The 25,099-nt window shown below is 57.6% G+C and overlaps 2 protein-coding genes across 4 annotated transcripts in view; one reads left to right on the forward strand and one right to left on the reverse strand.

The window, feature by feature from the left end:
* The first annotated feature begins 2,286 nt into the window (after nt 1-2,286).
* GRIN2C (glutamate ionotropic receptor NMDA type subunit 2C) lies at nt 2,287-17,114 on the forward strand. The gene is given in 14 exon segments (XM_059485841.1): nt 2,287-2,513; nt 2,515-2,889; nt 6,942-7,365; nt 8,894-9,489; nt 10,012-10,126; nt 10,684-10,895; nt 11,011-11,179; nt 11,518-11,671; nt 13,004-13,129; nt 13,215-13,444; nt 13,677-13,837; nt 14,386-14,573; nt 15,087-15,319; nt 15,720-17,114. Coding segments are annotated over 14 exon segments (4,605 nt in total).
* A 3,585-nt stretch (nt 17,115-20,699) lies between these two features.
* Nucleotides 20,700-25,099, reverse strand: part of TMEM104 (transmembrane protein 104) — a 43,621-nt gene continuing 39,221 nt past the window's right edge. For all 3 annotated transcript variants that reach the window (XM_059486039.1, XM_059486037.1, XM_059486038.1), the window contains one exon: nt 20,700-24,225. In XM_059486039.1, the coding sequence (XP_059342022.1) occupies nt 23,465-24,225 (761 nt within the window). In that variant the 3' untranslated portion in view covers nt 20,700-23,464. The remainder of the gene's footprint in view (nt 24,226-25,099) is intronic.

Consider the following 25,099-nt stretch of genomic DNA (forward strand, 5'->3'; position numbering starts at 1 on the left):
GCTAGGCTCTCAGGGCAGTTGCTCACTGCGAGCCACTGGACCCAGTGGAGAGGAGATGTGGCTGGGGGGCCTGGCATGAGAGTGCCACCACCAGTCCCTGCCCTCCACTGCCTGTCCCCACTTCCAGACACCTTCCAGCTTGTCACCGACATCTTTCATAAAAATCCTTTCTTTAGGATTTTTCCCCCTTCTGAGAAGCTGTGGCCTCAGCAACAAACTGTAAACAATGGTTATCTGCTGCTGTGGAATGCAACAGGTGGATCCATGATTGGTCTTGGGTGAATGTTTGGATTTACTGACCACTCATGGCAGAGCTGGGTCTCACTCTGTGCTGAGACACAGATCTTTGTTGATTCATTCCTTTTCTATTCTTAGCTTAGCTAGCTTCTGAGAACTTTCCTTCTATTATTTTAGCATAGTAATAATGTAATATATATCATAAAATAATAAATCAACCCTTCTGAACATGAGGTCAACATTCTCATCTCTCTCTTCACCTGAAGACCCTTGCAAGCCCTGTAACATCAGCTATGCCCAGTTGGTGTGCCCAGCTGACCCCAGACTTGGGGTTGTCTCTGTCTCATGTGTGGGGAGCGGGCTGTGATGGGGATCTCCATGGGATGGGGATCCTGGGGAGTCATGGATGTGATGGTGGAGCTGGGTATTGTCCCAGGTGTGGGGTTGCTGTGCTCCCCCAGCCCACCTGGAAGCTCTGCTGGGAAATATTTGTGAGCCAAGACCCTCTGAGGGATGCAGTCCATGGAGCAGTCAGTCCTGGGAGAGATAAACGAAGACCCTGAGCTGCTGGAGGAGTACTAAAGGCATGGGAACATCTCAGTGCTTCTATGCCAGCCCCAAAGGACCAGATCCGTGAACACTGGCCCAGATCCCTGGAACGCTGTCCCACAGGCTCTGTCACTCGAGATCATGAAGGCAGCAGAAAGGGTTAAATGCAGCCACTGCCTCCTTCAATGGTTAACCCAAGATCGTCCCTTCTGTCACCTGGGAGGAGAATTTGAGGTGTTGAGGACCTGTTGCCAACCCTTAAATCTGCCTTTGGGCAGGAGAGTGGACAGTGCTGCCAGAATCAGGCAGAGGTGGGCAGCCTGAGGCTGAGGAGCAGGACATGGCCAGCAGGTACCCAGGACAGGACAGATCCTGCATGCCCCATTGCCCTGAGCCCTCACACTGCAGCAACCTGAGAGATTTGGCTGAGCTCTCCTGCAGAGAGCGGGTGCTGCTTTACAGGGATTAAAATGTAGCCCTAGATGCATTTTTCCTTTTCCTCTTTTTTTTTTTTTTTTGGTTTGTTTTTTTTTTTTTTTTTTTTTTTGTTTTTTTTTTTTGTTTTTGGTACCTTTGCACCCCCGAGGTGCCCCAAAGGCACCCACAGCACCCGGGCAGAAGGTGGCCAGGCTGTCTCGGGGATCAGGGATGGTGTGTGGAAGTCCTGCATCAGGCAGCTCATGGCTGAGCACAGACAGAAGGATTTTAGGCAAGTTGAAACCTCTCTGGAAAGGGCCTCTCCAGGCCCAGCAGCCACAAGGATGCTGTTGCAGGTGGCTGCAGTGCCAGCCTGGGTGGCAGACGCCCAACACCCATTTGGGTGGCCCTGTCCCTGAGCCAGGCGTCTGTCCCCGGGGAAGGCAGAGGGGCAGTGCCTGGGCACGGGCGCTGCTGGCACCTGGCTCTGTGCTCTCGGGGTGATGCCCAGGGTTTTGGTGGCTCTGAGCCGGGACATGGGGAGGTTTGGGAGAATCTGCCCCTCACAGTGGGGTCTGAGTTGAGCTCCGACTCCTGCCAGGTCCTGCCAGAGCCGTAGTCCATCTGCCTGCAGCCACGGCTCATTTTGGGGCACCACCCAGGACAAGGGAGCCCCAGCAGGGCCCTGCCTGTCTCCCCCCTTCCTTTACTGTATCTCTCCCCTTTTCTACCCCCCCGCCCCAGCCGGTCCCCCAGTCTGGCTCGCTCTAAACCAGTGCTGCGGGATCAGCTGATGCTTTAATACTGGCGACAGCTGGAGGATGCTGCTGCCTGCGGGGGCTTTGCTCAGTGTCACCCCCCTCCCCGTGACCGATGGGGACCCTGAGGCTGTCCTGCACCGCCCGGGGGGCACCACGGTGGGCAGCTGGCCGCTCTCCACCAGTTCAATCAGCAAAGGGATGGGAGATGTTGGCGGGAGGGAATGAGTCCAACCGCATTCCTCCAGCCCTCACCGGGGCTGGGGACGGGCACTGCCCAGAGAGGGAGTCTGTGCCATTTTACCATGGGTTTTCCCTCCTGGAGATGGAGGAGAGGGGCGAAGGAAAAGACGGGGTCTTGCCGCCTTCTCTCTCCGGCCGCGGCGCCAGGAGAGGCGGGCCGGTTTCGGGAGGGAGGGCTGCCTGTCCCCCGTGCCCCCCCTTCCATCGGGGCTGGCGGCCAGCCCCGAAGTTGCGGCGAGGCGGGAGGACACACGTCCTGTCCTTCCACCGCCCCCGGGCTCCCCCCAGCCTCCATCCCCGCATCCCTCCCCCGGCCGTCCCGCCCGGGCCGCCCCGCCGCTCCCGGGCCGGGGGGAGATGGCTGCCGGCGCTCGGAGGTCGCCGAGACACCTGCTGCCACCGGGCCCCCCCCCGTGCACACCCGCTCCGCTCCCGCTCCCTCCTTCCCCCGCTGCCGTCCCTGCCTCCAGCCGCCGCTGCAGAGCCGCCGCCGCCGCCGCCGCCGCCGCCAAGGACGAGCCGGGACCGACGGCGGCCGCCGGAGCCCCCCGCCAGCCGCGGCGGGCGCCGACCGTGCCCCGGGGGGCTGCCCCGCACGAGGAGAAGCTTTGGCAGAGCCGAGCCCCCGGTGGGACGAGCCCCGCCGGAGCCGCGGGGGATGTAGGCACCGGGCAGCCGCGGTCCCGTAAGTACCGGGCGGGCTGGGGGCGTCCGGGGCCCGACGGGCTCCGCTGCCGCCCCGCCACCGCCGCCAGCAACTTTCCGGGATGGGGCGCTCGTTTTTTCTGGGGTGGGGGTTTCCCTGTCCGTCCTCCCCTAGCTCAGCATCCCCCGCATCCCGGAGCTCCTGCTCCCCATCCCGGGCACGGGACAGGAATGAGCCTCAGTCCTGGGCGCTCTTCTGGGGGGTTTTGGGGGGAGCGTGTGGCAGGAAAAATTGAGGAGACCTCCCTGGGTGCCACCAGCCCTGTGTCCCCCGCCGCCACCTTGCGTAACCCAGCGGCAGGCAGGACACTTGGCGTTTATTTTTGGTTAATCCATATTCGACCTTTTTAAGCTGCGTTTCGGTGCGTGCGTGTGGGGCCCTGCCCATGGCCCCGGCCCGCAGCCCCCGGCCCGCAACTGTTGCTGTCAGAGGTGCGGGCGAGCAAGGGGAGGGTGGTGAGGAAGAGGAGGGTGATGCCGAGTGGCGACAGATGAAGGTTGAAAGGAGACGGGGCTTGCCGAGGGCTGCCAGTGCTTCTCTGTCCCGAGTCATCCCCCCTGCATGGGCACAGAGAAGGTGACGAGTTGTCTTTGAGGAGGTTTTGCTGCTTTATCCCCTTCTGAAGGGCTTCATCGAGGTCTCCTTGCTGCACAGGGATGTCCCCATCGGGGCAATGACAAGCCCTGGCACATCCTGGTGCCCTCCTCAATGCCCCCTCTCCTCCCCACAGGGCTCCCGCCAGGTTTGGCTTTGCTCTGTCCTTCCCGTTCGCCATCCCCTGGGGCAGGCTGCGTTTTCCCTCTGATTTCGGGCTCGGAGGCTTTTTTTGGGGACATAAGGTTTCTCTTTCCTGAATGATATTTTGCATTTTGGAATTTAGTTTTTCCCATTCCTGAGGTCAAAATATCTGCATGAGCTCTCCCTCTCTTGGAGCAGAGGAAGGAGGGAGGGCAAAAAAAAGGAGGTTTAAAATGAGGAGCAAACTTTCCCTGTTGCATTAAAATGGCATTTCAGGGTCTGGTGAGAGGTAAGGGTTCTATTGGTGCCTTTAGCACAAGGTTTCTGTGAGTTGGGTGCACCAGGGGAAGTTGTGCCTAGGAAGGTGGTTAACCTGCTCAAAACTACCCCAAAGCAACAAAAAACAAGTGGCAAAGACACCAAGCAGCTTTGTGGTGTCCTCTGGTCCTTGGGGAGGCTGCCAGGAGGTGGCATTGCCTTGCCCAGGCTCCTGGCCGTGGCCACCTTCCTCCTGACCCTGACTGGCCACTGGCCTTTCACCCAGCTGGAAAACCTCCCTTTTGGGAAAGTCTTTTCCCCAGGGACCAATTCTGCACTGTTTCCTACAAGGGGTTGGGAAATGTGGAAGTTGGCAGGGGCTTTGCTGCGTTGTGCTGAGCCCAAGAGCAGCCCCAGCTCTGGCAGTAGCTCCAGAATGGGCTCAGTTTCTCCTCAGCCTCCACCACTTTCCTGCAATCTGTCATCTCCCCCAAAAAGCCCCAAAATTCTCCTGTACCCCTCTAGGTCAGTAGGAGAAACAGTGGGCTGGAAACGCATGGTGCTAGCTGGGCTGGAGGAGGTGGCTGCCCTTTGCCTCCCAAATTCGGCCATTTTGGAGCAGCCCCATCTCCAACCTGCACATGCAGCCCTTGCCAGCCACAGGCTCTCTGGCCTTAGACCCCTCCATGTCCACCAAAGGCTGTGGAGAGCCAGCCTGACTCTGCATGGAGGCACCAGGCTCCTGGGAAGGATGGAAATTCATTGCCCTGGATGTCTCAGCACGGGCTGAACGATGGGATGAGCCCACGCCCACCTCCCCTCTGCTGCTGCCATTGCATTTCAGCTGTGAGGGACGGGGATGTTTTCCACCTGCGGCTTGGTCCGTGGGAAACCAGATTGCTGAGCCCTGTCCCCAGTCAGAGCCAGGAGCAGGGGGTGGCAGAGCTTGGCATGGCAAGGGACAACCACTGGTCTGTGCCTGGAGTGCTCGGTACTGGAAGAGGCTCCCGAGCTTAGGCAAGACTGAGTTGAGGAAGAGGAGGATCAGGTCCTGGAGTAGGTGAGGTGCCAGGGCTGGCACAAGCAAACCCAATCAATCACCACAAGGGCCCAGAGTATATTTAAATGTCCTTGAGGAGGGCTCAGACGGGCAGTGCTGCTGGCAGGGCGGTTCTGTTTGTTTTGGGTGGCGTGTTGCTCCCCTTCCTCTCTGCTTGGGTAGCTGATGCCGGATTCCCAATGAATTATTTATCACAGGACTAAAAATACTTGGGAATTCGCAGTGAGGAGCAGGCAGTGCAGGCTGCCCTGCCACTGAGCTGGCCGTGCCGGAGCATGGGCCGCTGCCAGCATGGCATGACTCACCTGCTGCCCTCTCTGGCCAAGGGGCCCCGGCTGCGGCCGGCGCTGTGGCGTTGTGGCTCCTGCAGCTCCACCAGCTGCGACAAGCAGTGGGCTGGGAGATGCAGTCAGGTGGAGTGAACCCCCTGGGTGGTGCTGGGTGCTGGGGGTGGATGATTCCCTGAGGAAATGCAGCTGCTTGAGAGAGATGCCGCCTGGTGAGCATCTGTGCCCGGACAGGTGCCCAAGACTTCCTGGTAGCCATGGGGTACAGGAGGGAAATGTGTGGTTTGTGTTCCCTGGAGGGAACAGCCCCAGTGCTCAAATCTGCACCGAGCAGCTCTTGCAGGGTGCCCAGCCCAGCAGCTGTTGGGTTTATATCCTGCATTTTCAGCACGCTGGCAATGTTTTTGCAGTGTGCTGAAGGGGTGTCCGTCACTGCGGCAGGGAGGAGCGTTGGGGTGCAGGTCACCAGGGCAGCCCAGACCCCAAAACCAGCCGGGACTCAGTGAGAGGAGCATCTGGCTGTGCTGGAGACACATTAAGCAACAGCAGCTTTTAATTGCAAGTGACGTTTCTTAGCACCAGCTGGCACCTTGCTGCATGAAGCAACACTGGTGCGTGGCTGGTGCCACTGTGGAGGGCTGCTTGTCCCCTCCCTGCTGCCCCACTTGGCACAAGGGTGACCGCCCTGGGGGAAATGGGGCTCAGAGGGGCTTGGATACCCCTGGCCACAGGTTGGTTTTGCTGGTGGTCTCTGAGAGGTGAACTCCAGCACAGGGGTGCATCACTGTGGGCAGGCATGTGTCCCACTTCAGGGGACTGTCACCTCAACTGCTGTGGTGTGAGCACCCAGGGGTAGTGGGGAACTGGGGACCTGGCAGGGAGCGTGTGCCCAAACAGCCCCTGAGAGCCTGGATTTGGGCTGCAGCCAGCACAGACACAGTGTGAGGGTGTCCCATCGGGGTGGGCACTGCCAGCAGGGGACACACACTGGGGGCAAAGAGAAGGAGGAAAGCAGAAGGATGCTGTGGAATACTTGGAGGGAAAACTTGGAGATATGGAGCCAGATAGGTGCATTGGTTGGGATTTTGTGGCAGAGAAGGGGCTGAAGTAGGGTGATGGGCAGGAGACAGTCAGCGGGACAGGCAGGGAACCAGCTACTTCAGTGACTGTGATTTGCAAAATCTCAACAAGCAGGGTGCAGAGCTGAACCATCCGTCAAGGGCAAAGCCTTTGAATATTGAAGGTGGCTGTCTGCTGCAGAGAGAGGCACCAAAGAGCTCCCAGCCCCTCCTGGCATCTCTTGCAGCTGTCTCTGTCCCTGGCTGAAGGGATGACATGGACCAGTGCAGCAGTGGTGGCTTTTGGATGGGGTGGGAGGGCAGTGGGAGGGAGATGGTGATGGTGAGATGAGGACAGGGTGGTGGTGGGAAGCAGGGGCTGGCTGTGAAGGGTTAGTGGTTGATAAGACTGGAGACAAGTGACACAGCACCGAGGTGTACAGTGGGCGGTGAGTACAACCCCGTGGTCATTCCTTCACCACATCCAGTGTCCAAAGGATGAGGGTCCCCTCGTTCCCTGGGGTCAGCCCTCCATGGTGACGCCCCAGGGCAGTGGGGAGGGCGGGGGTGAGCGGGGCTGGGGGTGCTGGTGTGCAGCTGGATGCGAGGGGCTGTGTCCTGTGCTGGCAGGGACACGCTGGTGGACATGGGCAGAGCGCCGGCGCACGCTCTGCTCCTGTCAATGGTGCTGGGCTGCTCGGCTGCCTTCACGGACATCCTGCTGCCGGGCCCCGAGGAGCCCGTGGTCAACGTGGCCGTGGTGTTCGGGGGCACGTCCTACCCCCTGCACATCCGCTCCCGCCTGAGCCCCCAGAGCTTCCTGGACATGCCCCTGGAGATCCACCCCATCACTGTTGTCGTCAACAACACCAACCCCAGCACCCTCCTCACCCAGATTTGCGACATCCTTGCCGGCCACAAGATCCACGGCATCGTCTTTGAAGACAACGTGGGCACGGAGGCCGTGGCCCAGATCCTTGACTTCATCTCATCCCAGACCCAGGTCCCCATCATCAGCATCAGTGGAGGGTCTGCAGTGGTCCTGACTCCAAAGGTGAGGTACTCACTATTTCCAGGGGGGATGAGAGAAATGAGGAACTATTAGAGTGGTGTAGGTAAGGGATGTGGAATGCTGGAGGGCAGAGGAACTGCTGGACTGCAGCCTTTGGGATCAGGGGCAGGAATGGTGGATCAGTGGCTGTGGCAGTGTGGTTTACTGGGGTGGTGGGACATGGTGGGGACTTCAAGGAGGAGCCCCGTTAATGGGGTGGGGGAGAGGACCTCAATACCCAGTGGAAGGACCTTCCCTGGTGTGCTGCTTCCTGTGCCCACCACGGGATGTGGGTTGGTGGCACTGTGGCCGCTGGGGCACTGGCAGGGTTATCACAGGGTTATCACAGCCTTATCTTCCTGCCGCCCTGCTGGGGCTGGATCCAGCCCTGGAATGGCTGCGTGGGCAGCATGGAGAAGCCTTGCTCAGCTGTGCCACTGATCTCAGGTGCACTGTGGCTGACACAGGGTTTATGTCTTCTCTGCTCCTTGCTGGCATCAGACACTGTCAGTTACTGTCACCTGCCTGCTGGGAGCTGCTGGTGGCAGGGAGAGCTGGAGCCAGGCTGGAGGGTCCTGGGTATGGAGATTTGGGCTATGTCCTCAGCCTGCCCGGCCTGGATGCTGGAGGGCTTTCAGTGCTTGCTCTTTCCTGTGGCTGAGATCCTGCCCTTCTTCAGGGAACAGATTTTGTGCTTTTCTTGCATAGTGGCTTGGGGTCCAATCCCCCTGGACTGCACTCCCACAGCCCTGTCTGTACTCACTGGTGCTCATGGAGCCCCTCGAGCGCATTGTGGGTGGGTGGCAGTGGGTGTGGTGGGCTCTGGTTGGTGCAGTGGACTCAGATGGATGTAGAGGGCTCAGATGGAGCCCGGAGCAATGGAAAAATATCCATGGCTTTGCTGCCGGGTGATTTTCTGCAGCTTTCTCCAGGGGCTGCGTATTTCGGGGTCAGTGGAGTGATCTCCACCTCCTCCCTGTCTGGGATTCTCTGGGGCTCACCCCAGACTATTTTTCTGGAGGTGGGGAGGGTCTGGGTGGCAAAACCTGCTGCCTGCACGTGACCTTCGGCAACTGCCATTCGTTGAAGCATTTAAGACAGAATCAGACCAATTAAGGTTTGCTAATGAGAGGCCAGATGGCCAGGGAGGTGGAGCAGGAGGGAAGGAGCCACACAGGCTCTGACTGCAGGTAGTGAGATGGAGCAGGGATGGGATTTAGGCTCCTGGCAGAGCTCTTGCCCACCTCCTTCTCCTGGCTTAAGGAGAAACTGATGATCTCCTTTGGAGGATGGAGACATTTTTGGTCAATATGCTAAGAAATGGATGTGAGGCTGCAGGAGTTGACCGTTTGCATGGGGTGAAGTTCTTTGGAGGAGCATTAGTGTGATTTTGGGTATCTCCAGCCCATGGACCACACCAGTTCATGGCAATCTTGAACTTTTCATGATGGCAAATGCAAGGAGGCTTGCATGGGTGCATGACACCTGGATCATGATGCCAGAGCAGCCCCTGATCCCTCTCCTCCCTCAGGAGCCCGGATCAGCTTTCCTGCAGTTGGGTGTCTCCATCGAGCAGCAAATCCAGGTGATCTTCAAGGTTCTGGAGGAATACGACTGGGGCTCCTTCGCTGTCATCACCAGCCTCTACCCAGGCTACAACATCTTCCTGGACATCATCCGCTCCTTCACGGATGCCAGCTACTTTGGCTGGGAGCTGCAAGAGGTGCTCACCTTCGAGATGAGCCAGGAGCAGAGCAGCTCCAGGACGCAGCGGCTCTTGCGCCAGATTGATGCCCAGGTCCTCATTGTTTACTGCTCCCGAGAGGAGGCCGAGTATCTCTTCTCCATGGCAGAACAAGCCGGGCTTGTGGGGCCAGGATACATCTGGATCGTGCCCAGCATGACAGTGGGCAACATGGAGGTGCCGCCCTCGTCCTTCCCGGTGGGCCTCATCAGCGTGGTGACGGAGAGCTGGAAGCTGAGCCTGCGGCAGAAGGTGCGCGACGGCGTGGCCATCATTGCCATGGGGGCCGCCAGCTTCTTCCGCGCCCACGGCTACCTCCCCGAGGTGGGGCGGGACTGCTGGGCCCCCACCAGGGCCACGGCCACCAACACCAGCTTCTACCGGTGAGGAATGGGGAGCCCCTGGCGTGGGTGTGAAACGGGAGGAGCGGGGAAAAGGGGAGGGAGAGGGCAGGGGAGGAGGGGGATGGAGCTGGCGAGCAGCAAGGATGGTGCTCGCTGAGGGCTACAGCTGGTAGTCCGTGCCTCTTGGCTGTGATTCTCCTGGAGCATCTCCCCAGGGATGTCCCAGCATGTCCCTTGCCTTTTCCCATGTTTCTTGGCGACTCAGGAACCCTGGGGGTCTCAGGGGGGGCTATCACAGCTCTGTGGCACCTCAGAGCTGCTTTGGCAGTCTGTCCATCCTCAGCCCTGCAGTGGGCCATCATCCTTGGTGCCTCCTTGCTAGAAGAGCTTCCTCCAGCTCCCCTCTGCCCCTTGCATGGGTGTTAAAGCTGGTCCCCAGCTCTCAGCCCCACATGTCTCCATGGGACCTGTGGCAGCCTGGGTGAAGGTGGAGGAGGAGGAGGAGGGCTGTACAGTGCAGGGCTGCACAGCCAAGGGCTTACAGGCTCTGTGTCCCACCAGGCACCTTCTCAATGTGACATGGGAGCACAGGGATTTCTCCTTCAATGAAGGTGGCTACCTGGTCAAGCCCACCATGGTGGTGATCACGCTCAACCAGCACCGGCTCTGGGAGATGGTAGGACCCCCAGGCCCCCTGAAATGGGCACACTGCGGGGTGGCTGGGCAGGGTGAGCCTGGGGCCTTGCACAGGCTGGGGTCCCATCCTGGGGTGGGTTGTACCATGCAAAACCCAAAAGTACCATGGCTGGTCCCAAAAGTACCCATGGTGCCGTGGTGGGCGTTTGCAGCAATGATGAGCACCAAAGCTCTGGCAGGAGTTGACAATTTTTCCTTGCAATTTGGCTGATAAGTTCAAAAAAAGTCAGAAATGCAGATGCCCACTTCTGGAGAACAGCAGCCAAACACCTAGATCTGAAACAAGATGCATGGAGGGTATTTTTGTAGTTTGAAAGTATTTTGGGTAAAGTTTGGCCAGGTCTGTGCTCACCTGAGTGTGAAGCTCGGGGCTCAGGAGGAAACACCTCACCCCGTGGTCCACGGGCGTGTGGGGAAAGGGAGGCTGAGATGGGGCTCACAAGGAATAAGCCCCAAAGGTGGGAGGATGGATATGGGATCACGTGTGACCCCCAGAGACCCTCACAGGGGTGACCATGTGCTCTCCCTTGGGGGCAGGTGGGCAAGTGGGAGAAAGGCATCATCCACATGAAGTACCCGGTGTGGCCCCGCTACGGCTCCTTCATGCAGCCCGTGGTCGACAACCGCCACCTGACAGTGGCCACCCTGGAGGAGAGACCCTTCGTCATCGTGGAGAACACGGACCCCAGCACGGGGGTCTGCGTGCGCAACACCGTGCCCTGCCGCAAGCAGACCAACTCCTCCCACAGGTGGGCAGGGACACGGAGCTCGGCAAGGCCGGCCACCACTCCCTTGGCACGTGGTGTCCAGGGTGCTCAGAGCATCTCTGTTTGGTCCAACCCATCTTTCCTGGTGTGTTTCCAGTGGGGATGGCCTTGTGGATCCCTACACCAAGCTGTGCTGCAAAGGTTTCTGCATTGACATCCTGAAGAAGCTGGCCAAGGCAGTGAAGTTCTCCTATGACCTCTACCTGGTGACCAATGGCAAACATGGCAAGATCGTGCGTGGGGTCTGGAATGGAATGATTGGTGAGGTAGGGATGGGCATGGCTCAGACCCCGCTTTGACACTCCCTGGAGGGCACCACTCACTCCTGACCTGGGGCTTTCCTGGTGAAGATGGGATTTGTGGTGGGACTGTGGGCAGGGCAGAGCTTGGCATGAGCTCCTCCCTGGAGGAGTCATCAGATGAACACTTACAACTGCACAGCAGGTTGTGTCTGTGCCCCTGATCACTTAGGAAGATAATATTTTTTTAAAAAGTCAGAAATTAAGACTGGAAATGTTGGAGATGAGGAAATGCCTGGGGGAAGTGGTCTGGGTCCATCCGCTTGTCCCTCTGCCCATCCCAAGCTCACCTGCCCCTTTTCCAGGTGTACTACAAGCGTGCAGACATGGCCATTGGCTCCCTCACCATCAATGAGGAGCGGTCTGAGATTGTGGATTTCTCCGTGCCCTTTGTGGAGACGGGCATCAGCGTCATGGTGGCCCGCAGCAACGGCACCGTGTCCCCCTCTGCTTTCCTGGGTGAGCCCTGTGTCCCCTTGTCTTTCTGCAGGCTCATCCCATGCTTCCTACAAATGCAAATTGGAAATATTGTTCAATTTTAACAACTTTCAAGGAAAAAAAGCCTAAGTCATAAGGGAAGGAGATTGTGCTGTCGGCTTTGGGGCTTCTTTCTTCCCTGCCTGAATAATCCTTTTATTATGGAGATGGAGGCTGGAGACTAACGCTGGGCTCAGTGGTTTTCTCCTCTTCATTTTGTGTGTGGAGGAGGGAGGATGGGGACATGGGAGGATTTGCCAGCTTGGATCTCTGCTTTGGGGACCCATCTCTGCCACCATCACCAGAGCCAGTGCTTAAGCCAAGTGTGGGAAACCACCAGTGCTACAAGTTTTATTTAATGAGTTTTACACCAGCAAAGCTGCAGCCTAGGTAGGGGGGATGGGCCAATGTTGTCATGAAATTCAGCTTGAGCAGCGCTCTCTGCACTTGGCAAGGGCACAGCATCAATGTCCCAGCTCAGCTGGCACTGGGCTCTTGTGTGGGGAGGGTGCACAAGGGTGCTGGGGATGCCATGGAAGCTGGGACCATCAGCCTGGGCACATCCTCCTCATCTTGTCCCCCCCCACCACAAAGTCCAGACTCCCATGGAAGCAGGGTCACCTTCACCAGCCCCAGGGACAGATGGAGCATCCTGCCCTGGTTTGGCAGGGCTGGGGTCTGCTGTCCCCATGTCCCTGTGTCTCCTGCCTCTGCGCTAGTGAGCCACATCCCCATCAGGGGAGGCCTCTCCTCCCTGACAGCGAAGGACGCGCTGATAAATGGACCTCGATGGCTGCACGTTGATGGCTCAGATGCATCCCCAGTGCTCCTGCTGCTCCATCCTGTGCTCCTGCTGCTCCATCCCACATCATCTTGGGCAGGCAGGGGCTCATTGCCTGTCCCCACTCACAGGGGGCTCTCCCCAGGGCTGAGCAGGGCTGGGGGGCTGGTTCTGTGCCTGATGCAGGCACAGTCCTGTCTCCAGAACCATCATGGGGGACAACCTGTAATCCCATGGGAAACCCTCCTGCAGTGACCCTGGAGATGGGTAGCATTTTGTAAAGATCTCCCTGTTGGTGAGAAGCTGATTTGGTCTAGGCAGGGAAGCATGGCTGCATCCCCTAGCTCTGTAGCAACCCCCTTCCCTCCTGATTCCCTGTGAACCTGCTTGGCCATGGTGGTGCCAACCTCCAACTCCTCTCCAAGGAGGGGCAGTATTCAGGATGAGCCCCATCCATCCAGGAGGGCTCCTGGCAGTCCTCAGAGGACCAGGGGATGTCTTTGGAGGCTCACAAAGTTCTACTTGCTTTGCAGAGCCTTATAGCCCAGCCGTGTGGGTCATGATGTTTGTCATGTGCCTCACTGTGGTGGCCATCACCGTCTTTGTGTTCGAGTATTTCAGCCCCGTTGGCTACAACCAGAACCTCACCAGTGGCAAAAGTGAGTTGGGAAGGTGGGAGCTGGGAGAGGGGGGCACATCCCTGGCTGGGCTGACAAATGTCCCCTCTGTTCCCTGTCTCTGCAGGGCCAGGAGGTCCCTCCTTCACCATCGGCAAGTCCGTGTGGTTGCTGTGGGCTCTGGTCTTCAACAACTCCGTCCCCATCGAGAACCCCAAGGGCACCACCAGCAAGATCATGGTGCTCATCTGGGCCTTCTTCGCTGTCATCTTCCTCGCCAGCTACACGGCCAACCTGGCTGCCTTCATGATCCAGGAGCAGTACATTGACACTGTGTCAGGGCTGAGTGACAGGAAGGTGATCATTGGGGTGGGAACCCTAAAAAATCATTGGGGTGGGAACCTAAAAAAACCCTAAAGACAACCCTTTTTGAAGTTACCAGCAGTGATGTGTGTGGAGCTACACATCACTGCCAGTTGGCTGGGCGTGAGTGTACGAGCAGAGGGCTGGCTGCGGGGAGGGGACATGCTGGGGACATGGAAAGACATGGGCACTGTGTGATGCCACCCCCTGGGGCTCCCCATTGCAGTTCCAGAGGCCACAGGAGCAGTACCCACCCTTCCGCTTTGGCACCGTCCCCAACGGCAGCACCGAGAGGAACATCCGCAGCAACTACCCCGACATGCACACCCACATGGTGAAGTACAACCAGCGCTCTGTGGAGGACGCCCTCACCAGCCTCAAAATGGGGTATGGCTCCCTGAGATGGGGTATGACCCCCAGATGGTCTCGGAGCTCCCCCAAATGACCCCCATATATAGCACCCCCAAATAACTATGGCTCCCTGGAATAGGGTACAGGACTTCCCAGATGGAGAAGGGATTTCTCAACTGGGGTACAACCCCCCTGAAGTTAATTGTGAGCCCTCCTGGGTTCAGCTCTCCCAGACAGGGTATGGCTCTGTGCATCTTCCCTGGATGAAGTACAGGACCCCCAAACACGGCACAACCTGCTGCAGATGCAGTACAGATTCCTACAGCTCCCCTCAAAAGGCATGCAGCTCACCCCAGATGGGGCATGGCTCCCCCAGGTGGTACAGCTCCCCCCAAGATTGGGTACATCCCCTCCAAGTGTGGTTACAGCACTCCAGGATGGGCCAGGGACACCAAGAGAACATAGAACCCCCTCCAGATGTGCCACAGCTTTCTGAAAGGGATAGAGCTCCCCAAACAGGCGCAGCCCTCACCCACTAACAGCCTTTCAGCCCCCTCCTCACCCTTCCTCCTGTTGGTGGGCAGGAAGCTGGATGCCTTCATCTACGACGCGGCGGTGCTCAACTACATGGCGGGCAAGGACGAGGGCTGCAAGCTGGTGACCATCGGCAGCGGGAAGGTGTTCGCCACCACGGGCTACGGCATCGCCCTGCAGAAGGACTCGCGCTGGAAGCGGGCCATTGACCTGGCCCTGCTCCAGTTCCTGGGAGATGGTGGGTGTTTGAGCGAGCTCCTCCTCGGCCCTGTCCCCATCCTGCCCCACCCCTGCCCTGCAGATTAACCCAGCGAACGGGGTTTGGCCCTCAAACCCTGTGCAGCCTTCACAGCTGACATCCTCATGGCAGGATGGCACTGAGGGACTTCACCAGCTCCTTTCAGGGGTATGAAATCCTCTGGATGTTGTGTGTGTCGTTCCCTCTGGGGCTGTAAAATCCTGGAGATGGCTGTGCACAGCATTTGAGGGTCCTGAGGAGAAGCCTTGGAAGAGGACAGTAAGCGCGGCTGGCTGGCACATGGGTTGGGAACAGAGTCAGGAGAGGACCCTGGAGAAGGATGGGATACTCAGGCCAATGGCAGCAGCAACATTAAGTGATTCTAGCTCCAGAGGCTCAGGGGTCTCTTTATCTTCCTCCACCCACAGCAGACTGGAAAGGGGCAGGGATGTGCTTGGAAAGATGATTCCCAGGGGTGGATTTTCAACTCCTGCACTGTTATGCATGTCCCAGGTGAGACCCAGAAGCTGGAGACGGTTTGGCTGTCAGGGATCTGCCAGAATGAGAAGAATGAGGTGATGAGCAGCAAGCTGGACATTGACAACATGGCTGGGGTTTTCTACATGCTGCTCGTGGCCATGGGGCTGAGCCTGCTGGTCTTCGCTTGGGAGCACCTCGTCTACTGGAAGCTGCGTCATTCCGTCCCCAAGTCCCACAAGCTGGACTTCCTCCTGGCCATCAGCAGGGTGAGGGATGCTGACAGGGGCTTTCGAGGGGCCCAAATGTCTTCACACGGTGTCACAGAGATGGACATGGCTTGGTGGGCATTATCCTTTGGCCTGCATGGGAAGGAGTGGAGATGTTCTTGTTGATATGAGATTATCTCTTGGTGAGAAAAGCCAGGTTTCAGGCAAGGGCTCAGTCCTGGGAATGACCCCACACCCTTATCAGCAACCCAAGGGGAAAGGGGTGATAGAGGATAGTGTCACCCACGTTGACAAGCTCTGGGGATCCTGGGGAGGGGGCGTCAGTGCTCTGAAGCTCCCTCAGACTCAGCAGCATGAATTCAGCTCAGCAGGGTGGGCTCAGGGGGGCAGGACTCCACTGACCTTGCTGATGATGGGGGGTCCCCATTTCCCCCCACAGGGTATCTACAGCTGCTTCAGTGGGGTGCAGACCCTGTCGAGCCCCGGGCGGGCGCCCACACCCGATGTCACTGCCAGCTCAGCCCAGGCCAACGTGCTGAAAATGCTGCAGGCGGCCAAAGAGATGGTGACGACGGCCAGCGTGGGCGGCTCACTGGAGCAGGCCACCCGCACCATTGAGGACTGGAGCAACCACAGCGAGCGCCTCCAGACCACCTTCTCCCTGAGGACACCCCAGCTCGTGGTGCAGAACAGCACCGGCGCACACCGGGGCCCGCACCCCGCCGACAGGCTGGGGAGAGCCTACGCTGCCAAGGGAGCTCCCCTGGGGCTGCCGCTGCCGCAGCCCATCCCCGTGGACTCCCGTCTGCACGGGGAGGAGAACTGGAGAGGGGAAAACGAGCACCCCCACCTGCTACACCCCCTGAAGTTTCGGGGTGGCTGTGTAGGGGATGAAGCTCTCACAGGTTTCCCCCACCTCCTGGTGAAGACTTCCCCAGGAGGGGATTATGGGGAGCAGATGCTGGTGGGGAACCATGTCGGGGCTCCCCTCCCGCCCCCCACATCCCCCCGGGACCTCCCGCCACCGGACATCTACAGGGAGCACAAGCGGCCGTCGGGACGGGGGGACCGGCTGCAGAACAACCCCTTGCTGCAGAGGGACGGGGCACACGGGGGCTCGGGGACTCTGCCCCGGCTGCTCTCGGCAGCGGAGAAGAAGCGGGAGGTGGGCAGCTCCTTCCTGCCTCCGTCCTGCTCTCGCGGGGCCTTCCCCAAAGTCACCAGGACTTGCAGAGCCAGGGGCGAGCCGGCGCGGCCGGAGGCGGCGGGGATGGAGCGGGAGAAGCTGAGCCGGTGGGCGAGCTCGGCCAGGGCGCCCGGGGAGCGCGGCGAGAGGCGGCGGCCGGCGGGGCTGCGGCGCTGCGGGGCCCCGCGCCCGGCCCGCGCCGACGTGCCCGACCTGTTCCCCGAAGCCGAGCCCGGCCACGGCTGCGGCTCCCGCTGCCCGCAGGCCGCTGGCCGGCTGCCACCGCGCTCGCCCGTCACCAGGCTGCCGTCCTACCGGGAGGCTTGCCGGCAAAACCCTCGGGCCGCCTTCACCGTGCCGGCGTGCGCTCCCCACGCCTGCATGAACTCCTACCCCAACCTGCCCCTCTACGCCGGACACCTCTCGCGGGGCTCCGCGCCGTGCCGGGAGCAGCCCGGGGCGCACCGCTGTGACCGGGGCTCCGGGCGCTGGGACGGCGCCTGCAGGGACTGCGGGCGGCGCGGGGAGCCGGCCTGGCTGCGGGCGGCGGCGGCGGAGCGGAGGGAGCCGCCGGTGGCCCGCGGGGTGCCGAGTCCCTGCGCCGGCGGCTCCTGGCGGCGGGTCTCCAGCCTGGAGTCGGAGGTGTGATGGGGGACAGGGGGGTGTCCGCACCCCTCTGCCTGCCCTGTGCCCGGTGTCCCCAGGGCCAGCCAGCGGCTCCCGGCCGGGCTCCGGCCTCCCGGGTCCCGCACCGCCGGCGGCGGGATGCTCCAAGCGGCTCGGCGGGTCCCGGTGCGCTCTTTGGGGGGTCAGAGGAGCCTGGCAAGGGCTGGTACGTGCTGGGTCGAGTTGTCCCTATAGGCGGGCTGGCATCGGGGACGCCAAACGCATCGCCGCCGTTTTGCCGTCGCGTTTTGGTTTCATTTAAAAGACTCGAAACGCCATGTCCAGGTCATTAAAAAGACATTTTCAGCTGCCTGGGGACCTTTCTTCCATCCTCCGGGGCTGCCCTTGGCATCATGGATTCCCATGAATATTCGTTGTCCTGTGCACCCCCTCCCCGTCCGCGTCCCGTTACTGCCGAGCCGCGGCACAGACTCGTCCCACCGGCAAGGGAAAGATGGAAAAGAAAAATGGCAACTGCTCCGAGGGTTTAACTGGGAGCCATCAGCCTGTGCAGAGGCTGGAGCCGAGCACCGGAGCCCCCTGCTCAGGCTTTGGGCTGCCTGGGCTCGGGTCAGTGAGTGATGCTGTCACGGCAGCCTGGCCGGGATCTCCAGCTCGGCACAGCAGCCCCGGGAAGGTGTGCTGTGGAGAATGAGAAAGGGAAAAATTCCTCCCACCTTCCCAGGCTGATGGAGCCATAAATCAGGTGTGATAGATGAGCCGGGTTTAATTCTTCTCTTCGTGTACGTCTGACACAGCCCTTTCCCTGCCGGGCTGGGGCGCGACCAGAGGCGGCCGTGACTCAGAGGAGCCTCGGGCAGGGGAGAGGGTCTTTGGGAAATGGAAATTGAAGCTCCGGGGCCCGGGGCTACAGCCAGGGCTTTGCCGGGCGGTTCCAGCCCCATCCCAGAGCAGCACCACCAGCACTACACGGAGCTGCCCGTGCGTGGCTGGCGGGCTGTCCCAGGGAGATGCCAACCCTCAGCCCCTCTTCTCAGCTTTGGCATCACCTTCCTCCATAAATGTCTCCCTGGGAAGCTGCTCTAGAGCAGCGCTTTTTATTCTTTTATATTTTCTTTTCTTTCATTTTTATTTTCTTTTATTATATTTTCTTTTTTCTTTTCCTTTCCATTAAAACACAGTTGTTGGGGGTTGCTGGGGGCAGTAACAGTGAGGGGGTGATGGCAGGGACTGCTCCGGGACACCCAGCCCTGCCCCAGGGATGGCTGCAAAACCCTGAGGAGGTCCAGAAGGGCCTGGCCACGTGTGGTCCAGGCTCAAAAGCATTGGCAATATCTGTCTGTCCATCCATCTGTCCGTCAATGCTTCAACCCATCTGTCTGGGGTTAAATCCAGCCAAGCCCCCCATCCCCCAGCCTGGCTGCCATCACACACTGGTGCCGGTGCTTTAATTCCCTTTTCTTATTTATCATTGCAATTGTCTCTTAATGGCTTTGGCAGCCCCTCCAAGCCTCCTGGCGAGGGTGGGAGATGCCAGTGTATAAATAAAAGCCATAAGTAAATAAATCCTGTTGGAGAGGAGGGTATTCATCCAGGCTGCCACAGGTGATGGCACCCATTCACCCGGGGCAGCTTTTCCCAGCCAGTGCCCCAGATGCCCCCTGGGGTGACAGGCTGGTCCCCAGAAAGCTTCAGGGTGGCCTTGGGAACCTTCCCTCAAATTGTGGCTCTCTGGCTCGAGGAAGCCAGCATACACAGCTGCAGTCAAACCTGAGCTGAGGCTGGGGCTGTGACAGCAAAGGGGAGCAGAAAAAAAAACCCAGCAAAAATCCCCAACCCACGTTTTAAATTAATTAGTGATGTCCCTGGTGACTCAGCAGAGGCCAAATGGAGCTGCTTCATGTTTTATGGAAGGGCTTTGCTGCAGGAGACTGAGGACAGCAAGGGACAAATGGGGTGCAGGGGGTGCTCCCAGGAGAGGTGGCCCCAGGGTTGGGTGTCAGTACCTGGTGTAGCACCAAGGCTATTCTGGGTGCCCCATGTGAATGCACAGGTCCCTGGCCACCATGGTGGCATTTGCATAATCATCTTTACATGCCAATTGGGATGGAAAAGCAGAGCTTTTCTCCCATTTCTGTGCCAGGCGCTGGGCACTGGTGGGAAAGGAGGTGTTGGGGCATGACCAGTCCAGTGCAGGTGAGATCTGTGACCTTCAAGGACCAAGGAAGGACCAAGCTGCTGCTGCAGAATTTCCCTGCTCGTGGGTACACCAGGGACAAGCCTTCAGGGAAGCAGCAGTCTGGAAGCACCCTCTGGCTAGGCTTTCCAAAGAGGGGCTGGGTAATTTAGTGTTTAACAGACGTTGAGAAATATTATTTCTTTTTGGTGAAATTGTCTAATCAATCACTTTTTAATTCAGCCTGCTCTGGCACCCAGGGTACCCTGGGAGGCTGTGGGCTGCTATGCAGAGAGAAATAAGGCTGGATCACTGCTGGGTACCCAACTCTGGGGCTCAGCCCCATGGAGGGGAGCAGGCACTGTCCTCCCAAACCCACCCCCCGCCTCTGCCAGCTCTGACATCTCCACAGCACACCCTATTTTCACTGCCCCTTTGCTCAGCATCCTAAGAGCCATCCTGGTGAGGAGAGGGGGAACAAAGCAGGCCAGCACAGTGGGAAGGGGTTCCAATGGCAAGGACATACTGCTGCTGCTGGGGGGAGATGGTGACTCAGGTTAGGGCAGAGGGAACTGCTTAAATCACAAACCAGGACGCATACGGGGCCAGGAGGGCGCTGGGGACAGCTGCCAGGCCTGTGCCCAAGGATGCCTGAGGGAGCAGCAGGTGCAGCCACCTCCTGGTTCCTGCCTCCTGCCAAGGCAAAGCCATGGCACAAAACCTTCCCCAGCTGTGACCCTGCAGCAGGTGCCCTTTCCTGACCCACTGACAGCTCCTGGGCTGACCAAATCCATCCAGGGCAAAGGCTGGTGGGCACTTTCCTCAAACCTTCAAAAGGCTGAATCCCCTCAGGGACACGTGGCTCCTTGATGGTGGTGAAGCTTTGCCTAAAGCTTCTTCCTAGGTTCAAAGTTTTTCTTTCCCTGGCCATTGCTCCTCCAAGTGCTGCAATAGACTGAATTCCTCCCTGATGCCAGTTTGGCCTCAGATTTACAGCCCAAGCCCCAAAATCCGCTGCTGCTTGTGAGGTCCTTCGAGAGAATCACAGTAGAAAGTGTTTATTTCCATCATAAAGATCTGCTTTAATATTTTAACATAAATCAAGCTGCGCTTTATGGTGATAATAAATTTGCTGGCAGAAACTGCCTTTGCAGCCTGAGGCGTTGGAGCAATTCAATTTGTTTGGCTTTAAGTGTAAGGAGCCGTAATTGAGAAGGGGGAAGTACAGATGTTTTAATTGAGTTTGCAGCTTGCACCCAGAGTTGCAGTAGGCTAATAGAGAAGAGGTGAGGGTCTCCATTACCCTTTCCACTTGCCATTTCTCCTTGGCCTGCAGACCCATCCGTCACGGCCATCCCCTCCAGGAATAGCTGCTCCGTGCCTACGCATGAGGAAGAAAGGGATGGAAAAAGAAGTCAGACTAAACCAGATGTATAATGTGCATTTTATTGGTTTTAATCCCGTTTTTAAAAAAACTAATTACAGTCAGGACAAAGCATCACGTGTGAATCTGCAATAATGAATTGTTACTGCTGATAATGGCCAAATAAAAATAGACTTATTCACGATGAGTGAGAGGAGAGAGCTTGTGCCCTGCACCACGGGGTCACCCAGTGTCCCCTCAGCCAGTGCTGGCTGCACTGAACCATTCCCTTCTTGCTTTCTCCAGTAATTTTTAAGGCATTGCTATATCATGTTTTATATAAAAAATGTTCTCTGCTGTAGAGCTTCTTTCTGTTAATCACCCCAATTCCTCGGATATATTTGTTTTGCTGCTGTGCAAGGACAGCAGGTGTCTGGGAATTCATGGTTATTTATTTGAGAAGCACTCATGCTCCTTGGGGAGCACAGTAAGGTACCATGGCAAAGGCTGGGGCTTTGCAAGTGCTCAGCATCCCATTCCATCCAATACCTGGATCCAAGCAGCTCTTGGAGGTGCAGCCCCTCACAAGTCACTGTCACACATTGTTGAGGGGTACAGGGGAACACACAGGCTAGGGAAGAGAAGGCACATCTTTAAATGTAAGAGATGGCAGGAAAGAGGGTGCCAGGCTGGGCTCCCTCCTTCCTGAGAAGGTAAGGGAGGGTGAGAGGAGATGAAATAACAGAGAACAGCCCTGTTTCCTGGCTGCAATGAAATGTGAAGGCAAGAGACTGAAATGGGCACGTGGAGGGCAGGAGCTGAGCCAAGGGCCTTGCAGTGCATGGGCAGCTCAGGGCAGACAGCCCTCAGCCCCTCCATGAAGCCACATCTGCACACTCACGCAGAGGAACAGCACCCTCAGCCTCTCCAGCTTCCAAAGGCTCATTTCATCAGCATTCAATTCTCTCTCCAGCTCTGCCTAGCTCCCAGCTGCCACGCAGGTGGCTCCCAGCTCAGCTGCCCCATGAATCTGCCCTCCAAACTACTGCTTCCTAAAAAAGACACCAGCACCAGATACCTCTAAAATACCTTCTTAATTTGGTACTGAAGACACCACATCAGCTTTCCAGGAGCACTTGGGGATGCTTAAACCCACTAGCAGGGGCTGCAAATGCCTGTTTAGGATCAAGCTGGAGAGAAGATGAACAATCTCTCCAGATTCTCTCCAGGCAGCTCAGCAAGGACGCAGTGGCGGTGCTCAGGCTTGAGAGGTGCAGGGTTTTGCTTTAAAAGCTATGAAGTGGTTTTATACAGCTCCAGGTACTTGCATATTCCCCCAGGAGGAGCACTTCAGGTCATATGGAAACCAGAAAGTCCTACTTGAAAACAGAGCTTGATTAGAAAGAGCTGCAGTTCAAAGCTTGCTTTAGTGACTGATGACATTTAATACTGCAGCAAGTGCAGAGGGCAGGAGGATCTGATGTGCACCTGGCTTTGAACCTGCTTTGATAACAGGGGGTTTAAAATAGTTCAGGTGAAAATTTTTAAAGTTCTTTCTCCTGTCAGGAAACCCCTTATGATCTGTGCCCCAGGGCTTCTGAACACAGGACCCGGTGTCAAAGTGGGGTCTTACAGTGACCACAGTCATCCTAAAAGCAGAGCCTCTCCTGGAGCTGCCTAAGGTAGGAGCAGCCCCAAGCCCACCTTAGCCCTGTGCAGAATGACACGACAGGGTCAAGCCCAGTTCCAGCAGGGTTTCAGGTTTTGCTCCCTTGTTTCGGGAGCGCTGCTGCTGCAGGCAGGGCTGAGCCAGGGCACAGCCGCTCCCTCCTGGCACCACTCATTCCCCTGAGTTAACACCCACCTTGTTTCAAGGCTAATTACCCAACGGGAGCCGGGAACGCTTCAGTGTGCACAGCCGAAGCCTCTGGCGTGTCAGGAGTGGGTAATTAGCACCTCCCCAGCCCACACCGATCCCGATCCGCTGGAGTTCAGGCCTAGCTGCTTGTAGCAGCCCCGGGCAAAGCTGAGAAAGGGAGAAGGGCTCTGCCAGTGGAAAGCTCCGAGTCCCGTGCTGGTGCTGAGGGCAGCAAGGCTGATTTCCCTTCCAGTGGGAAGAGCTGTATCCCTGCATGCAGAGGGGCATTGCTCTGCCCCAGCTGAGCTGTCACAGCACAGGAGAACAGGATGGAAATGTGAATGTAACTCCCGTGGCTGGAGAAATCCAGCTCTAAGCAAAAGATCCCCTATTCCAGGCAATGTGCACAAACATGATAATGCTTCTAGAAAAAGAAAATGTAACAGCACAAAATTATTTCCTTCTGAATTAGGTCTATTTCCACCCTTATGCTTTCCTTCAGCTGGCACAGGAGGTTGGTCTGAAGGAGTCTCAGCAGAAAGAGACTCAGTTATCCCAAACTCCTGCTGGATTCTGCACAGCACATTCCTGCCTTTGGGAGCAGAGACATTTAGTGATGCAGTCAAGCCTGTCTCTCTCCTGTGTGCCGAGACCTGCAGCACACACAGAACCACAGAGGGACAGACAGAGAATGTGCTGCTCTGACAGAGCCAAAGGCAGGAATGGCTGGACGCTGGTTAACGGTGCAGGCTGCCAAGGGCTCAGCCCCAGGGCTTTGTCCGAGAACCAGAACTGTAACAAGGCTGAGTCCACTCCACCCACACCCAAAGTGGAGTGAAGAAAGTCTGTGTCACCAAGCCAACGGCCTGGAAACTTCCCTTCATACTGCCTCTCCCCCTCAGTGCACAGTTCCAGAGGGGGAGCTGAAATGCTGGAGTCTCTGGAGCTCCAGAGGGAGTGTGCTGCTACCCCCATCAGAGCTTTGACTCACTCAGGACAATGTTTGCAGTCACAAATATGAAGCAAGAGAAACCCCAAATGAGCACGAACACAATCCAGAAGCTGTGCCGGAAAGGGGAGAGGTGCTTGTTCACCGTCCCGCTGCCGAACACCAGCTGCGTGTCCTTGCGACTGCAGTAGGCCAGGAAAGCTGGGATGAGGTACTGGATCCCATTGCCAGCATAGGCTCCCGTGATCCCCACCAAGGACTCCAGGTCGTGGGTGCAGAACGCCACCAGCACTGGGGGAACCAGCGTGATGGCAGGAAAGACAATCCTGTCCACCAGCCACGGGTAGGTGCCCCCCTCTCTGTGGAAAAGGGTTTTCCAGTTGTTGCGCAGGGTCACTGCAATGATGGGGAAGTTGGTGCTGATGGTGAAGACCGGGAAGAGGCCCAGGAAGTAGCGGATGAAGGCCACGCTGACGATGTCGCAGTTGGTGAAGTTGAGCGTGTACATGTCCATGAGGGTGTCGTTGCGGAAGCAGTAAATGGCAGTGAAGGACAGGAGGCTGTAGAACGCCAGGATCAGGACGTAATCGAGCAGCACGAGCTTGTTGACGTGCTTCTTCTTGGAGATGGGGGTGATGAGGGATGGCAGGGAGTGCTGGCACATGAAGGAATAGACGCACACCCCAAAGAGATTGCGGATGCCCGACAGCTCGGCCATGGACGGGTGACCTTCAGCTTGGCCTCTGCTGATGCGGATGAGGGCCAGAATAATCATGAGGATGAAAGCTGGGGAGAGAGAGAAGGTCTCAGGTCAAGCCCAGGCCCGTGCTCCTCATGACCTCCTCCCATAGCACTGGCAGTCTTGGCACCGGCTTTCTCCTGCTATGCAGAGCATCTCCTTATCTCTTTGATGCACCACCTTATCTGAGGGTGCTACATTAAAGGCAAGGTGCACAGGAATTAATCGTGATGTGCTGTCAGTGCCAGTCAGCAGATAAGGGAATGGGCTCAGGCATCTCCCTCCAGTCTCCTTCCCACAGGGACTCACCCTCCCACCCCAAGAGCACAGGGCTGTGCTGTGCCCTTCAGAAGCAGAAGGCTGGCATGGCTGGTGAACCCTAAGCCCTCAAGGGTTTTGGTCTGTGGATGCTTCTGCCCCACACACACACTGCTTAAATGCTGTCATTTCAAAAAGGCTGAAGTATGTTTGGCTCCAATCAACCCCAGTAATAGTCCTACACATTTCTAACTGGACTAGTGTTTTCAAGATCTCCCCTACATGCACAGAAGCAGCAGCTACTAGCAAGCTTTCCTGTCCCTGGGATCTGTCAAGCATGATAGAGCAAGAACTAGCCAGCCATTTCCTGGGTAGAAGGAACAGGCTGTCTGTAGCTAATCCCAGGGTGGAGAAGCCAGTCTGGAAGGGACTAAAGCAGCACTGAAAGACTGCTATTAAAATTCATCATTTCTAGACACAAAGTCTGCTTGTCTACCCTTCACTTATGTCAGGGAAAAGCCTAACAACATTTTACAAAGCTTATTACAAATAACAACATGCCAGGGACAACATGAATTGAGGAGATTGGGCTAATGCCCTTATTACTCTGAGGGTGGAAATTTGAGCCAGAGCAGTTACTGTGAGACTCTCATTCCTACCATG

This window comes from Ammospiza nelsoni, chromosome 19 (genome assembly GCF_027579445.1).
Source record: "Ammospiza nelsoni isolate bAmmNel1 chromosome 19, bAmmNel1.pri, whole genome shotgun sequence".
Classification (NCBI taxonomy): Eukaryota; Metazoa; Chordata; class Aves; order Passeriformes; family Passerellidae; genus Ammospiza; species Ammospiza nelsoni.